This window comes from Aquarana catesbeiana, linkage group LG04 (genome assembly GCF_042186555.1).
Source record: "Aquarana catesbeiana isolate 2022-GZ linkage group LG04, ASM4218655v1, whole genome shotgun sequence".
NCBI classification, from domain to species: domain Eukaryota; kingdom Metazoa; phylum Chordata; class Amphibia; order Anura; family Ranidae; genus Aquarana; species Aquarana catesbeiana.
This window is the reverse complement of record NC_133327.1, coordinates 281,664,564-281,683,167: the sequence shown is the minus strand read 5'-3', so window position 1 is coordinate 281,683,167 and position 18,604 is coordinate 281,664,564. Positions and strand designations below refer to the sequence as shown.

Below are 18,604 nucleotides of genomic sequence, written 5' to 3'. Positions count from 1 at the left end.
AGCGGCCCTGGTGGGTCTAGTGGGTCACAGAGGGAAGACTCAGCTAATTAAAAAATCACTCACCTGCACTTCCCCCAAGATGGCTGCGAAGGCCTCCGCTCTGCAACACACACCATCCCCGGCTTGGTCTGGGCTCATGGACAGCGATGGAGAGGCTGACACTGAATTTAACCTCAGTGATACCACAACCAGGTATGTCACAACATGATTTCTTTAACCATATGGAGTCCATGATCCACAATGCTCTTAAATCTGAGCAGATAACTGACAGGCTGTCCTGAGAGATCTGGGAATTAGATCAGCGCACAGCAGACCTGGAAACAAGGGTGGATGGCATTAAGCTTACCCAAAATTAACATACTCAAGAGCTAGATGCACTCCAGGAGAACAAAGTGCTAATTTCACACCTGGAAGATGTGGAAAACTGATCCTGCAGATCCAATCTGCGACTCCGTGGCACTCCTGAAAGTATTGATGACCTAACCTCCTTTACTACAGCCCTGTTTCAGGAATTATCTCTTTCCATACCAATTGAATGGCTAGAGTTTGACAGGATCCACAGGGCGCTCACTCGCCATTTACCAGATGGTCCACCTCATGACATAATTGCCAAGCAAAGTTTTAATTGCATGAAAGAGCAACTCTTAACTGCTGCCCGCTCCAAGGATGCACTGCAGTTTCAAGGGCATGCATACCAGATCTTTTCTGACTTCGCTCCCCTCACCATGGCAAAACGATGAGCCTTGAAACCCCAGCTGCAGATTCTGCTACAGCATCTGAATAAATACACATGGTGGTTTCCGTTTGCCTTGCAATTCACTTATCAAGGTCAGCAGCACTCCTGTACTTTACCTGAATCGCTACAACACCTACTGGAGACTCTCCATTTGGCGGCCCCAGACCATGTATCGGAGACTGCACGCCAAGCTCCTCATCCTTATACCACTACCATAAAGCGCACTCCTCCAGGCCCATCCTCCAACCGGAAAGGAAACCCAATGCAATCATCAGCCTCAAGCCTCAAAGGTCTTACTTATACTAAGCTGGGATAAACTGGTCAACTGGTCACTCAGTTCATCACTCCCTTGTTAACCCTTAACCCTCCTGTGAAGGGCCCCTTTGTGTGGTTCTGCAAGGCCGTTGGCTATTGGCCTGTTCTCTAATGAAAATTTGTTTCAGGCTACTGTTCTTCCACCTAACTACTAAGTTGATATCAGCCTACTGTGATTCGGGTCCTGCGTACACTGTTATTTTTTATGTTTAGCCTAATGCTTTAATTTACATTGAGTAGCTTTTGATACCAAATTATCCTCTATGGTCATATCACTTAATGTCCCTTGGCCAGATGTGATACATGAAAAAACCCTCATAATAGGACTTTAACGGCAATGGGTCATATTTGGGTGAATAGAAGTTAATTTGGAAAAGGTGTTAAAAGTTTACAGATTCTTTATTGTTACAACAATATACAAAATGACAATACATGTTAAAAAGAAAAAGAGGGTTCCCCTAATTTGGATTTTTCCGGCACTTGCATAATATTTATATGGAGTGAGAAAGTACACAATTATATGTAGAATAAAACAATGTTTATATTTATTTAGAAACTTTTCATATTAAAAACAATGCAAACATTTGTGAACAACGAAAACATATTATGTAATACACATGAATCAAAGAAAATTCTGTATCTGTCTGTTAGTGGATAACACATTAGATGATAGGGTTCTTTTCAAGCCCGACGCGTTTTGGGGTATATTCTATTTCCATCCTTCTTCAGGGGCATTGTTTGAAAAGAAAAAATTCATCTAAATTGATTAAAAGAATATAATTGATCAATTGCCATATATAACTATCTGTCAATAGTTATTTTTAGGTTAAATGATCCATTGATCACCTACCTGTTTTTGTTGTCTTTAATTTCTATGCAAAGGGATGATGTCAGTTTCGAACAGGGAGAAGGGGATATTTGCAGGAGGAATGGCGCTTACTTAGATTTTCATAGGTGGGGATTGTTGTTCTCTGGGTACTTATATCACATGTGTAGTACTTCCTCCAAAAGAGGAGGGAAGAACCGAGGAGGGGAGAGGGTTTGTTAGTTATTGTTATGTATATAAAGCTTCACCTACCCCTGCCCTCCACGGGTGCATATAGGCCACAGCGGTATACTGGAGCATAGAGGAACAGTCCTATAGATAAAAATTCACATGATTTAAATAAATAATGGGTTCTTATTGAGCAGAGCAAATAATAGTAATTTTTTAATTTTTAATCAGTGTGTAAGAAAAACATTTTTTATATTGGTAATCTTAGATCTAGTATAAAAAAAAAAAAAAAAAAAAAAAAATGACTGTTGTGAAACAATCCCAATATGCCATTATGGATAGAGAGAGTAGATTTATGAAACTAATATGAAGTTTATATTTATACATACCCATCACAATAGCCCATATGATGTATGTTTCAGGTATGGTGACAAAGAATTTTCTATTTATATATGTGTACACATGTATATATCTATATACACACATATAACATATCTATGTAAGTGGGAGGTCAAGGATTCCTAAGATGATGGCTCAGATGTTGCATCCTTGAGTTCTCAAAGATGACAGGCACAATACATAGATTGGTAAGCAAAAGGACTGTTTCAAAAAAAAAAAAAAAAAAAAAAGGGGTTGCCAAGTTTACAAGGAACAGATCCAGGTTCTGATAACAAAGAAAAAGAATTCATTTACCTTGACTCAAACAGTATCTACGATTGGCCAGCCACACATCCCAGCATCCGACAGGTTCAGCGCCTGAGCTGGGAATGAGTGGGGCCAGTCTATATAAGAGACGAGTTCCAATCAGCTGGGGCAATAATTGTGCTCAGCTGATTGGTAATGCTCGTCAGCTGGAGAGCCTCGCTAATGCTCCCTGAGACGGGGATGCGCGGCACCGCCCCTACCGCGCATGCGCGAAGGCAGTTACGTTGGGGCGGCGTCACGCACACCCGTCCCACCGGCACGGGATGCCTCACCGGCGGACTGCGCATGTCCGCCGGAGTGGCAATATGGAGGCGGTGGGCAGAGTTGTTGTGTTGCCTTAGTAACCTCCTAAAGAGCCGCCCAGATAAGAACGCTGGGCGGCCTTTCCGTGCCGGGCAACCGCTAGTGGAAAATGCATCCGGGGGGGGCCCGGGAGAGGCAGGCTAAGTGACAACTCACGTATTTAGAGAATTTATTGAAAGTTTAGTAACATAGGGAGGAACGCATACAATAATATTTAAGAGTTATGTGTATAGAAGGGTAAGCAGAGAACAACAGATATAATACATAATTGCACATATGTGTGCTTACAAATACTTTATATAAATGATCTGTTTGTAAATGGACAAAAAGGGGAGGAAGGCTAGTTCTTTTCATAAATCTTTCTTTCAGGGGCTAAAAACAATATGCACAGTACAGGCTGTTGTAGGTATATTATGACATTTGTGGCAATGAAGCATAAGACATAATCAAAGAGTAAGCATATTATATGTCTCAATATTAGTATTGACATATAGACTAGTAATATCAATACATCTGAAATAAGCAGACAGAGCTCAGTTTAACAAACGGTCCGTTGCAGCAATACATCTTACATAAACATTTGCATGGAATTTAGCAAACTGAACATATCCTTAAATAGATACTGTTGGGCTATCTGTGCATCCGCACACACGTATCTTCAACTTGGTTGTTGCTGGATACCAAGGGATCTCAATAATGTGACAGTTACGTATAAAGCAATATCAGTCTTGGCTTTTAGGAAATATGGAAGGGACCTTACATACATGGAAATAAAAAAAAAAAAAAAAAAATAGTAATAATCATAATCAAAGCTGGCTATTGTCAGGTTGAAACAATTCATAATATAGGAGTCGTATGTGTGAGTACCCAGACAGCCCAAAAGTTTACACAGAGATGTCAGACACATTATTATTTGATGATATTTAGAGATAGTCAAAGGTGCAAAAAAAGGGGTACAGATGAGGGGCGGAAGATTTATTTGCTTTCTGTATGCTAAAATAAGTATGGGGAATCTAGTAATTTAGTATGTAGATGTTATTATTTTTCCATTCCGCCGGAGTTGAAGCCTTCGAGGAATGGTTTAAAACAAATAGCATCGTTGAGGCCCGGAGGCAGAGTAGCCTTCAGCAAATAAATCCATTTTAATTCCCTCTGGAGTAAAATTTTGTTCCAGTCGCCCCCCCTGGGATTAGGGTGCACCCGATCCAGAATCAGAAATTTAATTCTGGGGAACTTGCCCCCATGTACCAGGGAGGTGTGGCGACCCAGAGGGAGATCGGGGTCAGAGGTTTGCATCGACACGATGTGTCTGTATGCTCTTTTCCAAAATTCCATTTTAGTTTTACCTATATAAAAGCACCCGCAGTCGCACTGGAGTAAATATACAACTCCAGTGGTCCTGCAGTTAGCGAAGTGCTTTGGGTAGAATTTTTTGCCGTTCGGAAGATAAGGATTCTTTTGTGTCAGCATGTATCCACAATATCGGCATGAGCCACATATAAATGTTCCTTTGTATTTACAATGTGTTTTTATTGATTCATTCTTAAATTCACTACTAACTACTCTATCGCCAATAGATGTGGCTCTCCTAAATGTAAACTGGGGTTTGTTTGGTATTAGATGACCTAGAGATGGATCAAGAGTTAGTAGGTGCCAGTATTTTTCAACTATCTTTCTGATTTGACGGTGTTGCTGATTGTATGTTGTTATGATACGCAGTGAGTTGGTCTCTTTGGGTTTAGAGGTCTGAAAAAGTGTACTCCTAGGTTTATCCCTTACTCTCCTAAAGGATTTTTTTTAAAGATGTGCGTGTGTATCCTCGTGCCAGTAATCTATCTCGTAAATTGGCAGCTTCCCTTAAAAATGTGTCATTGTCTGTACAATTTCGTTTGATTCTCAGGTATTGTGAGTAAGGTATAGAATCAATAAGGGGCTGAGGATGGAAGCTTGCCGCATGCAGTATGGTGTTTCCTGAGTGAGTCTCACTGACATCCTATGTAAAAGACACGAGCCACCTCCTACAAACCTTAGACCAGCTGTATGTACCAGATCAAGCGCTTCTAGTCACAATTGACGTGGAGACGCTCTACAGCTCTATCCCACACGAACGTGGACTGGCAGCAATCAAACACATACTTCAACAAAATCCAAACCTAGATCTTACATATAATGAATTCATCGTCGCACTGCTCGAGCACATCCTTACTCATAACGTGTTTACTTTTGATGGCTCCCACTACCTCCAGGTGCAGGGGGTAGCGATGGGGACTTGTTGTGCCCCATCGTATGCCAACCTGTACCTGGGGGAGTGGGAGAAAACCTTTTTGTCTGACGATAACCTTTTCCAGTATACCAACCACATTATAGGTTGGTACAGATACATAGACGACATTTTGATCATCTGGAATGGCCCTCTGGATGTGCTCGAGCAGTGCGTACTTAGAATGAATAAAAACGACTTTAACTTGACATTTACTATGTCTTCCGACAAAAATCGGATAACCTTCCTAGACCTGGAAATCTACAAAGATGGACAGGGTGGTCTGTCTAGTAAGCTATTTAGAAAAATTACCTCAGGAAACACCATACTGCATGCGGCAAGCTTCCATCCTCAGCCCCTTATTGATTCTATACCTTACTCACAATACCTGAGAATCAAACGAAATTGTACAGACAATGACACATTTTTAAGGGAAGCTGCCAATTTACGAGATAGATTACTGGCACGAGGATACACACGCACATCTTTAAAAAAATCCTTTAGGAGAGTAAGGGATAAACCTAGGAGTACACTTTTTCAGACCTCTAAACCCAAAGAGACCAACTCACTGCGTATCATAACAACATACAATCAGCAACACTGTCAAATCAGAAAGATAGTTGAAAAATACTGGCACCTACTAACTCTTGATCCATCTCTAGGTCATCTAATACCAAACAAACCCCAGTTTACATTTAGGAGAGCCACATCTATTGGCGATAGAGTAGTTAGTAGTGAATTTAAGAATGAATCAATAAAAACACATTGTAAATACAAAGGAACATTTATATGTGGCTCATGCCGATATTGTGGATACATGCTGACACAAAAGAATCCTTATCTTCCGAACGGCAAAAAATTCTACCCAAAGCACTTCGCTAACTGCAGGACCACTGGAGTTGTATATTTACTCCAGTGCGACTGCGGGTGCTTTTATATAGGTAAAACTAAAATGGAATTTTGGAAAAGAGCATACAGACACATCGTGTCGATGCAAACCTCTGACCCCGATCTCCCTCTGGGTCGCCACACCTCCCTGGTACATGGGGGCAAGTTCCCCAGAATTAAATTTCTGATTCTGGATCGGGTGCACCCTAATCCCAGGGGGGGCGACTGGAACAAAATTTTACTCCAGAGGGAATTAAAATGGATTTATTTGCTGAAGGCTACTCTGCCTCCGGGCCTCAACGATGCTATTTGTTTTAAACCATTCCTCGAAGGCTTCAACTCCGGTGGAATGGAAAAATAATAACATCTACATACTAAATTACTAGATTCCCCATACTTATTTTAGCATACAGAAAGCAAATAAATCTTCCGCCCCTCATCTGTACCCCTTTTTTTGCACCTTTGACTATCTCTAAATATCATCAAATAATAATGTGTCTGACATCTCTGTGTAAACTTTTGGGCTGTCTGGGTACTCACACATACGACTCCTATATTATGAATTGTTTCAACCTGACAATAGCCAGCTTTGATTATGATTATTACTATTTTTTTTTTTTTTTTTTATTTCCATGTATGTAAGGTCCCTTCCATATTTCCTAAAAGCCAAGACTGATATTGCTTTATACGTAACTGTCACATTATTGAGATCCCTTGGTATCCAGCAACAACCAAGTTGAAGATACGTGTGTGCGGATGCACAGATAGCCCAACAGTATCTATTTAAGGATATGTTCAGTTTGCTAAATTCCATGCAAATGTTTATGTAAGATGTATTGCTGCAACGGACCGTTTGTTAAACTGAGCTCTGTCTGCTTATTTCAGATGTATTGATATTACTAGTCTATATGTCAATACTAATATTGAGACATATAATATGCTTACTCTTTGATTATGTCTTATGCTTCATTGCCACAAATGTCATAATATACCTACAACAGCCTGTACTGTGCATATTGTTTTTAGCCCCTGAAAGAAAGATTTATGAAAAGAACTAGCCTTCCTCCCCTTTTTGTCCATTTACAAACAGATCATTTATATAAAGTATTTGTAAGCACACATATGTGCAATTATGTATTATATCTGTTGTTCTCTGCTTACCCTTCTATACACATAACTCTTAAATATTATTGTATGCGTTCCTCCCTATGTTACTAAACTTTCAATAAATTCTCTAAATACGTGAGTTGTCACTTAGCCTGCCTCTCCCGGGCCCCCCCCGGATGCATTTTCCACTAGCGGTTGCCCGGCACGGAAAGGCCGCCCAGCGTTCTTATCTGGGCGGCTCTTTAGGAGGTTACTAAGGCAACACAACAACTCTGCCCACCGCCTCCATATTGCCACTCCGGCGGACATGCGCAGTCCGCCGGTGAGGCATCCCGTGCCGGTGGGACGGGTGTGCGTGACGATGCCCCAACGTAACTGCCTTCGCGCATGCGCGGTAGGGGCGGTGCCGCGCATCCCCGTCTCAGGGAGCATTAGCGAGGCTCTCCAGCTGACGAGCATTACCAATCAGCTGAGCACAATTATTGCCCCAGCTGATTGGAACTCGTCTCTTATATAGACTGGCCCCACTCATTCCCAGCTCAGGCGCTGAACCTGTCGGATGCTGGGATGTGTGGCTGGCCAATCGTAGATACTGTTTGAGTCAAGGTAAATGAATTCTTTTTCTTTGTTATCAGAACCTGGATCTGTTCCTTGTAAACTTGGCAACCCCTTTTTTTTTTTTTTGCTTACCAATCTATGTATTGTGCCTGTCATCTTTGAGAACTCAAGGATGCAACATCTGAGCCATCATCTTAGGAATCCTTGACCTCCCACTTACATAGATATGTTATATGTGTGTATATAGATATATACATGTGTACACATATATAAATAGAAAATTCTTTGTCACCATACCTGAAACATACATCATATGGGCTATTGTGATGGGTATGTATAAATATAAACTTCATATTAGTTTCATAAATCTACTCTCTCTATCCATAATGGCATATTGGGATTGTTTCACAACAGTCATTTTTTTTTTTTTTTTTTATACTAGATCTAAGATTACCAATATAAAAAATGTTTTTCTTACACACTGATTAAAAATTAAAAAATTACTATTATTTGCTCTGCTCAATAAGAACCCATTATTTATTTAAATCATGTGAATTTTTATCTATAGGACTGTTCCTCTATGCTCCAGTATACCGCTGTGGCCTATATGCACCCGTGGAGGGCAGGGGTAGGTGAAGCTTTATATACATAACAATAACTAACAAACCCTCTCCCCTCCTCGGTTCTTCCCTCCTCTTTTGGAGGAAGTACTACACATGTGATATAAGTACCCAGAGAACAACAATCCCCACCTATGAAAATCTAAGTAAGCGCCATTCCTCCTGCAAATATCCCCTTCTCCCTGTTCGAAACTGACATCATCCCTTTGCATAGAAATTAAAGACAACAAAAACAGGTAGGTGATCAATGGATCATTTAACCTAAAAATAACTATTGACAGATAGTTATATATGGCAATTGATCAATTATATTCTTTTAATCAATTTAGATGAATTTTTTCTTTTCAAACAATGCCCCTGAAGAAGGATGGAAATAGAATATACCCCGAAACGCGTCGGGCTTGAAAAGAACCCTATCATCTAATGTGTTATCCACTAACAGACAGATACAGAATTTTCTTTGATTCATGTGTATTACATAATATGTTTTCGTTGTTCACAAATGTTTGCATTGTTTTTAATATGAAAAGTTTCTAAATAAATATAAACATTGTTTTATTCTACATATAATTGTGTACTTTCTCACTCCATATAAATATTATGCAAGTGCCGGAAAAATCCAAATTAGGGGAACCCTCTTTTTCTGAATAAGCTTCCTGGATGTGGCACGGCCCCCTTTTCTTCTTTAACCTAGGAGAACCAGTCATCCTCTTGTAATACATGTTAAAAATAGCTTAAATAATTATCTAGATACAGTGTACTCAAAAGGGAATCACCAAACAAAGGGTGAAGATGGAGAACGCCAAACGCATTTCAAAATAGATTTTCTTCTTCAAGGGTGCATGGGCATTAAAGAGAGAAGATTGCCCTATTTTAGATAGTGAGTACATCTAGAAATAACCATAATTAAAAATAGCCTATATATGTTCCTCTATATTGTCCTTTGAACATCAACCAAGGAGCGTCCAAAACACTTGCCAGCCAGTGATCCACTGGGGTTGGGTAATTCACTGAGAGCCTGGGTTGTGGGGTTAGTATATCTCCATGTGTTAACCAGATTAAAGTCATCAATTAGCCTAGAAAATCATGTGGTCCGAGGTGGGGGTTACATTGGAGGGGTCTTGTATAACTTATCTAGACTAGGGTTGAGAGTGATGTTAAAGTCACCCAGCAAGACAGCTGGCATCGAGGGGTACAGTACTGCTGTGGGTGGGTGAGTTGTGGAGAGAAAATTCTCAACAATAAAGTAAGTTTTCTATTGTACCATGTGTATCTAACCTGTGCGTAGCATAACAGTGTGTCTCATAGCAACTTGAAATTAGAAACCCCCCTCCCACCATCCCCAACTTGTGCGGACATATACCCCAAACTACCAACAATTATTCAACAATGTACAACCTAAAAAAAAAAAAGCACAGCGTTGTGTCAATAGACCATCAACATCCAACACAGGTTGCATAGAATTTCAGGAGGGGCTAAACTTTGCTGTTTAACGTTACACATCATAGGATTGTGCCCACTTGGTAAGGTGGGCTCTGCGGTGGTTTGTTGTTTTCCGCCGGGAAGAGCTGGGACCTGGGTAAATAACTTGAAGAGGATAAAGAGAAAGTCTGACCCTATAGCATTAGGGAAATGCAGAAATTAATTGAAGATAGGCCGGCCTTTGTATATCAGTGCATATGTTGAGTAGCAGTGACCTCTGGTGGTGGTTGTGATGTAAAGCCAGAGGCATATTTCCTGTGTTTGTGACTGTAGGGCTAGGGTTCAATTGAGAGGTGATCCTGCGTTTTAATTATACTGGGATTCACAGGTGAAATTAAATTTCATTGATTGCTAAGATAAAGGCCTGAAAGAGTATTCCAGCAGAATAAAAAAGAGGGGGAGGGTAAAAAGGGGAAGTCTCCAAGTAGTCATGGCCCATGTATTAATGAGAAAACTCAACAGAAATGCGAGACTTGAGATTACATGTATAAAGTTACTTATCTGGGTGCTTCTCTCTATTCAAGCCAAGTAATAGCATCTTCCGGATCTTCAAAGAAATATACTCTGTCTTCTCCTTCTACCCTGAGGCATGCAGGGAACAGCATAGCATATGTAATATTTTTGATGCGGAGGCGCCGTTTGGCTTCTGTGAAGCTTTTGCGTCATAGTTGTACATCTGCTGAAAAGTCAGGGAACACAGCGATCATTTTATTTCCATAGGGTATATTACCCTTCTCTCTGCTTAAATGCAGGATAGTATCTCTGTCCCTGTAATTGAGGAATTATGCAATAAATGTGCATGGTGGTGCGCCAACTGAGGGTGGTCTCCCTGACATGCAGTGGGCCCTTTCAATGACAAAGGTGGGGAAAAATGTCTCCTTACCATATGTGTCACAGAGTAGCTGTTCCAGAAATGTAGGGGGGTCCATTCCCTCAACTCCCTCAGGCAGACCTATGAATCTGAGGTTATTGCGATGGAGTCTGTTCTCCATTCCTCTGTCTTCTACAGTAGTTGGTTAACATGTAGTTGCATGGTGTCTGAGGTGTTTTGAAGAGGGGGATGGAGTCCTCCACATTGCTCAGGCGAGTCTCTGCTTCTGTGACTCTTTCCCTCAGCTTTTGGAAATCTTGCCTCACCAGAGAGATATCAACCTTTACCTCCTCAATCCTGGCCGTCAGAGTGGTTTGGCAGGCTGTGATGGCTTCTTGGCAGACTGTAATGGCCTCCAGCACTCTCACTGTGTCAGCCCCTACAGACGCTCCCTCACCCAGTGTGGTGCCGCCATCTTGCTCCGGGGGGTCCCTGTCCTGCTGCCTGTATTTATCCAGCTTAGCTGCCACTTTTGTGGTTTTTTTCGGTGGCGACATGGTCCAGGGAGGTTCCGGGTACAGCAGCAGGAAGAATCGGGCGTTGTGGACTTGGTAGGCTCTCAGGATAAGTGATTCAGGATACTAAGCTGGTCAAGCTCTGATCACCAGCGTCCTACTTTATGCCGCTCCAGGCCACGCCCATGAAGTTTACTTTTTACTCTCCAGAGGGCCCCCTTGAATATTTTGTCCCTTAATGTTAAGGGCCTTAATTCCTCGCAACCTTAAGGCCGGGAGTGGTGGCCCTCCAGGAAACCCATTTTGCTGCACATTTGACCCCTAAATTTTTTAGCTCTTGTTGGGGAGTCTTACTGGCTTTTCATTATATGGTACCATTTACTCTCCTTGCCGAGATCAAGGACCATGAGGGACACTACCTTATTTTAGTTGGTCTGTTACAGGATGTAGAAACATTATTGGTCTCCTATTATGCCTCTTATGATAATCCTAATCTTTTCTTCTCCCACTTATTTCAGGTTGTACAGACTCACTGTAAAGGCGCGTTGATCCTATGTGGTGACTCCAACCTTGTACTCCATCTATACCTAGACAAATCTCCTTACGCTCCAGAGTCACATTCACCCTCTTTGCTCTTCTGCAAACAGCTACAGCATGCCTTACTTCTGAACAACTGTAGGGAATGTAACCGGTTGAAAAAAATGATACTTTTTACTCTTAGCCACACAAATCCTTTTCCAGGATAGACCATATTTTTATTTCTGTGGCGTCCTCGCCAATCCTTTTAGGTTCCCGTATCCAGCCTATCCTATGGTCTGACTATTGTGTGGTAATCATTACTATCTCTTCTTTGATTCCCCAATCCAGAGATTTGACTTGGTGCATGAACCATACACACCTAGTCAACAAGTCTTATTGCTTTGATACACAACATTCTCTTAAGGAATATCTCCTGCACAATGCTACCCCAGACATCTCCCCGTTCCTCCTTTGGGAATCTCACAAACCAGTAGTCCGAGGCACCTGTATATCTGTCTCTTCCCATCTTACCCGTGATTAAAAAAAAACTAAAACTTCAGCATTTAGAAACTGAATACCATCAGCTATTTTTGCAATTTCAAGCGTCTCCCACTGAATCAAATATGATTCGTATAGAGAAAACCAAAACTGAGCTGATTCTGCTATTAGCATAATAAGCTAATGAGGCTATTCATAGGTCCAGCCACACAATTTTCACCAAAGCCAATAAGCCGGATACTTTCCTGGCTCTTTGCCTTCGTCAATCAGACCAGGTCCGCAAACCGATTAGACTTAAATTGGCTAAGGACTTCCACACAAGCAACCCTATTAAGGTGCTGTCTGAATTCCGTAAGAGGCTATCACATTTATATGAAGCTAAGTCTAATTTTTCCTCAGACCAGGCTAGCTCTTTATTTCAAGATCTACCCATGCCAAAAATGTACGATGCTAACTGCGAGTATATGGAGCGTCCTGTCTCAGCTTATGAGGCTTTGCTGGCAATCAAGACCCCTAAACCACACAAGCGTCCCGGCCCTGACTGTTTCTCGGCCGCATATCTAAAAAAATTGCTGCCACATTAGCCCCCCTACTGTCTAACACTTTTAATGCCCTGTTGAAACAGCATTCCTTTGGCTAAGACACATTGACAGCTATAACATCCATGATACCAAAGCCTAACACTGATCATACAGTATGGTCTAATTATAGACCCATCTCCTTGCTTAACCTAAACATCAAAATACTAGCCAAAATCCTAGCCCTTAGACTTAATCCGGTAATAGGAAGTTTGGTTCAAAGAGATCAAGTAGGCTTTATGCCAAGGCGTCAATCCAGTGATAACATTAGTTGAGTAATTTCACTTCAGCATTTAGCCAGAACCCACAATATACCCCTTCACCTCATTTCACTCGATATTAGAAAAGTTTTCGACACTGTCTTATGGTCCTACCTAAGTTTTATCCTCCAGGGATGGGGTTTCGGACCCAATTTTCTGAGATGGATTGCTTCCCCGTATGACCGACCACAAGCATATGTTAAATATTCAGGCTTTCAATCAGAATGATTCCCTATCATGTGCGGTACTAGACAGGGTTTCCCGCTATCCCTGTTACCTTTTGCCCCCACAATGGAACCCCTTGCCTGGATATTGCAGATGACGCATTATTATTTATCACCTCCCCACTTATAACTCTTCCAAACCTACTTAAACTGATGAATAACTTTGCTTTAGTGTCTGGATTGGAAGTCAATCTGTCCAAATCCAAGGCTCTCAATATGTCCCTTCCCCCAGAGGAACTCACTTATCTCCAGGAAACATTCCAGTTTTGGTGATCCACATCCTCAATGCCATATTTGGGAATCAAATTAACGAATTGTCCCTCTTACCTCTACCAGGCAAACTATGCTGTCTCACCTATCCTCTTTACTGGCCTCTTGGCAACCACTTTGCATCTCCTGGTTAGGCCATATTGTGGCTTTTAAAATGACTTTATGCCCTAAAATTTTGTACTTATTTAGAGTCCTCTCGATCTCAATCCCTTCTCACTTTTTTTGGGCCCTGTAGAGTCCTGTACATCAATATCTCTGGGGTAATGTTAAGCCCAGAGTCCCTAGAGCAGGGAAGCTTGGGGATCCTCAATTTTTTAGGTATTATCATGCTGCTCAACTAGCCCAGATCACACTATATCATGCTACATCTGAAATTCTATTATGGGTCGGTCTCGAAGCGATTGATCTCTATCCTTTGTCAGTCACCAATGTGCTATGGATGTCTCACTCTGACTGTAAGCCTATTGCTAACCCAGTTACACATCATTCTCTAGTACTATGAGATAAACTTTGTGATGCATTCAAACTTGTGTCCCCTCACAGTCCACTACTCTCTTTTCTGAATCACCCAGCATTTTACCCAGCCTATTCTAATCCTACTTCTTTTCATTTTCTGCCAATCCTCAGGTTTGTCTCGTATATGCGACCTTGTGATAGATAACGACCTAAAATCGTTTGCTTCACTACGAGAGCAGGTTCCTATCCCACCCCGGGAATTCTTCTATTATCTTCAGATTGTTCACTTTCTAAGGACTATCATATGCACTCACTCCTCCCTTACTAGCCTGTCTTTTTTTACGAAGGTATATACAACTCTGACCTGCATGCCCCTGGTGTCATTTCATGTATATATATTTATCTCATGTCCCCCTCATCCAGTATGCCATCTTACACAACACAATGGTCTCGAGACCTTGAGGTGGATCTGGAGTTGGAGGATTGGGATGCTATATGAGCGACCACTAAATCCTGCTCTCAGAACATTCTAGCGCTTGAGACAACTATGAAGTTCTCATGCACTGGTATTTGGTCCCGGCAAGGATCACCAAATTTGTATCGTTATTCCTCATTGTGTTTTCGTGTGGGTGGTCAAGAGGATACTCATTCCCACATCTGGTAGGCATGCCCGGTTGCACAGCAATTTTGGACTGAAATTTTTAGAATGGCCTCCACCCTGGTTGGCATCATGCTTGATCCTGACCCATCACTTGCGCTAATAAACCCCAATACCTTGGACTGCCCTAGAACTCAGTTCTGTCTCATTCTACAACTTATGACAGCAGACAAACAATAGCACATGCCTGGAAGTCTCCTACGCTTTGCACCATTGAAACTAAACATCGGGTCACCCAGGCTATGGTGCATAGTAAAATTGAGGCAACTATTTAAGATAAAATACCCAAACACCTCAGAATTTGGCAACCCTGGGTGGACCATTTTCTTCCCTCAGACTTCAATGAGTCCTTCCTGGAACCTTGAGGCTTGTCCTCCCATAAACGTTACATCTTGGGCCCAGGGCTCACCGGCAGCAGTTAACCTCCTTTACATATTTTTTTCTCTTTCTTTTTTCTGCCCTTCTCTCTGCTTTCTTCACCCTTTTTTAAATTTTTTTATTTATTTTTTTATTTCTCATCATCTTCTCTCATCTTAACCACTTAAGCCCCGGACCATTTGGCTGGCCAAAGACCAGAGTACTTTTTGCGATTCGGCATTGCATCGCTTTAACTGACAATTGTGTGGTCGTGCGACGTGGCTCCCAAACAAAATTGACGTCCTTTTTTTTTCCCACAAATAGAGCTTTCTTTTGGTGGTATTTGATCACCTCTGTGGTTTTTATTTTTTGCGCTATAAACAAAAAAAAGAGTGACAATTTTGAAAAAAAGCAATAGTTTTTACTTTTTGCTATAATAAATACCCCCCAAAAATATAAAAAAATTTTTTTTTTTCCTCAGTTTAGGCCGATACATATTCTTCTACATATTTTTGGTAAATAAATTGCAATAAGCATTTATTGTTTGGTTTGCGCAAAAGTTATAGCGTCTACAAAATAGGGGATAGTTTTATGGCATTTTTTATGGCATTTTTAGTAATTTTTTTTTTTACTAGTAATGGTGGCAATCAACGATTTTTATCGTGACTGCAACATTATGGCGGACAGATCGGACACTTTTGGCGCTAGTTTGGGACCATTAACATTTATACACCGATCGGTGCGATTAAAAATGCATTGATTATTGTATAAATGTGACTGGCAGTGAAGGGGTTAACCACTAGGTGGCGCTGTACGTGTTAAGTGTGTCCTAGGGAGTGATTTTAACTGTGGGGGGATGGGCTATGTATGACATGACACTGATCACCACTCCCGATTACAGGGAGCGGTGCTCAGTGTCCTGTCACTAGGCAGAATGGGGAAATGCTTATTTACATTAGCACTTCCCTGTTCTTCCTCTCTGCGAGACAATCGCAGGTATCCCCCCGGACATCGAGTCAGTGGGACCCGTGATCACACTCATGGAGCTCCCGGCGGGCATGCCCACAAGCCGCCTCTTAAAGGGCAATGTAGAGGTACGTTAATCTGCCTGTATGTGCCCTTCTGCCGCAGTATATCTGCATGAGGCGGCCGGGAAGCGGTTAAAACACTGGAATGCGATTTTTTGAGGTTTCTTCCTTGTAAATGCCAATTCTGGATATTTTTTAAATAGTTTCAATGTTGGTTCTCTTGTTTGACTTGATATGCTTTGAAGTCCTTGTGTCTCCTCTTTGTTCTGTACGTTGTATAGTTAACATGACCTTGATCTGGCATATTGTTGAGCCATATACTTGCATGTATGCCTTCGGTTTTCTTTATATTCGAAACTGATATGCATTATTTTCCATAACAATAAAAAATGTAAAAAGAAAATTAAATTGCCCTTTTATATATTTTCTTAATCAAAAATAAAACTATATATGTGTGTAGTGTTTTTGCTGTTCAGTTACACATACAGTAATAATACATGTATTTGTACATCACAAATTCAAACCTCCTATTCATGTTCCTGACCATCAAATCTACTTTGCACAGAATTGCAATATCAAAATATGATATTTATATTAGCTTTTATATCCATAATAAAATGGTTTCTGGAGGAAATTCTCTACGCATGTCCAGGGCTAACTGCCTGTTTCTTGAGGAAAAATACAAAATGTAAATCATAGTTTAAAAATATAGTTCCTTGCATCACCAGATGGCTGTAAGTGCAAATTTAAAGTCTGCAGAAATTCAAGAAGGTGGAACGAATACTGTGCTAGCAGTTCTGTTCAGTCACAATACATAAGTAAAAAGGTTAAAGCCCTTTTGTGACTAATGTTTGTTCAAAAACACTTTAAAATTCTTTTTTCTATCAGTGACAAAGGTGTTTCCTGCACTTACACCCCTATGCATAGTTTAGTAACAACCATGACCCTCAGCATAAGTGTGCTCATGCAGATTTGTATTAGACAGAAAAGGGTATATCAGACCCATTCTCTGGGTTTAACTTTTAGACTACACAGTTATGTTTAGACACCCTATACCTTGTTTTTTTTTTAAAAAAAGCTAAGATTATACAAGAAAGGGTGTTAGTATAATGTCTATCTGACTGCATATATATTTCTGTTAATTGATTTTAGCTTTAAATTACTTTTTTTTTATTCTTAAAATATACTACATGTCATTTACTTTATTAACATTTTGTGCCTTTTTTCTTAACAGCTGGCCATTGTGGTTCTCCTGATCCTATTGTAAATGGGCATATAAGTGGTGATGGATTCAGTTATCGAGACACAATAGTCTATCAGTGTAATCCTGGATTTCGTCTAGTGGGCACATCTGTCCGTATATGCCTTCAAGATCACAAGTGGTCAGGGCAAACACCAGTCTGTGTTTGTGAGTACAAAATTTACAACATTACATTAAAGTGAATCTGACCTTGCTCAAAACATTAATATGGAACCCGTGAAGCTCTTTTGGATTTGAGGACAAAACTATACATGGTACCTTGACTTCTACCAAAGGCATGATTAAAACAACTTGATTGACTCCCCAAAAATGCAAGCAGCTCTCCCTGCAGTAGAAAACTTTAAATACTCTACTGTTTGATTTAAACACCTTTGTCTTTCCGGGCTGCAATCTCTGGCAAAGTTTTTAGAATTAGACAATTAATGCCTGCATCTCCCACAGCACACTGCAGTTCCGTTCTATGATCCTATGTCATTACAGGATTTATTAATGACATAGGAGCTGGTGGGAGAAACTATAGCACATGGTGGAGGACACAGGTATTAAGTACTCCCAAAAGTGTCAAAAGCTGAAGACTTTGTCAGAGGTTGCAGAGCTGGAAGACAGAGGCGTTCAGGCTTTGGTAGATGTCAAAGCCTTTGTGACGATTGAAGTTCTGGCATTTTGGGTTAAATGACAGGGTCTGGGGCATAGTGAAGGAAAGGACTTTGGCTTATCCTTGAGGTGGGCAAAGTTAGGGCTTTATGGATAGTCTGGACTATCTTAAGCCTTGAGAGCCTGGACCTAAGATTTTTGTGGCCTTCATTGGGTCATGTACTTCTATTTGAAGAATATCAAAGGTGCACTTGCCTGCACGTCAGCACTGCTGTTATTTCGGAATTTTTCTACTGGTTTATTTTTGGTGAAGTATTTATATAAAAAAAACTGTTCTGTCTAACAAATAGACAACCTCTGTTGCTGGAGTACTTTTCCTATACTGGACATGCTTTTAAACAGCATTTACAAAACACAGTTAAAACGGGATTCCGGCCGTAAAAAAAAAAATTAAAATTCAGCAGCTACAAACACTTTAGCTGCTGACTTTAAATAAGTACTTACCTGTCCTGGGTGCCCGCGATGTTGGCCGCCCGAGGCCGACCCGTCCCTCGGCTCTCGGGTCCCGGCACCACCATCCTAACTAAGGGAAACACGCAGTGGAGCT

The 18,604-nt window shown here is 41.0% G+C and overlaps 1 protein-coding gene across 1 annotated transcript in view; it reads left to right on the top strand.

The window, feature by feature from the left end:
- Positions 1 to 18,604, top strand: part of CSMD1 (CUB and Sushi multiple domains 1) — a 3,274,537-nt gene that overhangs the window by 2,918,833 nt on the left and 337,100 nt on the right. Inside the window, exon 53 of the mRNA XM_073626646.1 lies at positions 17,377 to 17,550. Coding sequence (XP_073482747.1) covers positions 17,377 to 17,550 — 174 coding nt within the window. The remainder of the gene's footprint in view (positions 1 to 17,376; positions 17,551 to 18,604) is intronic.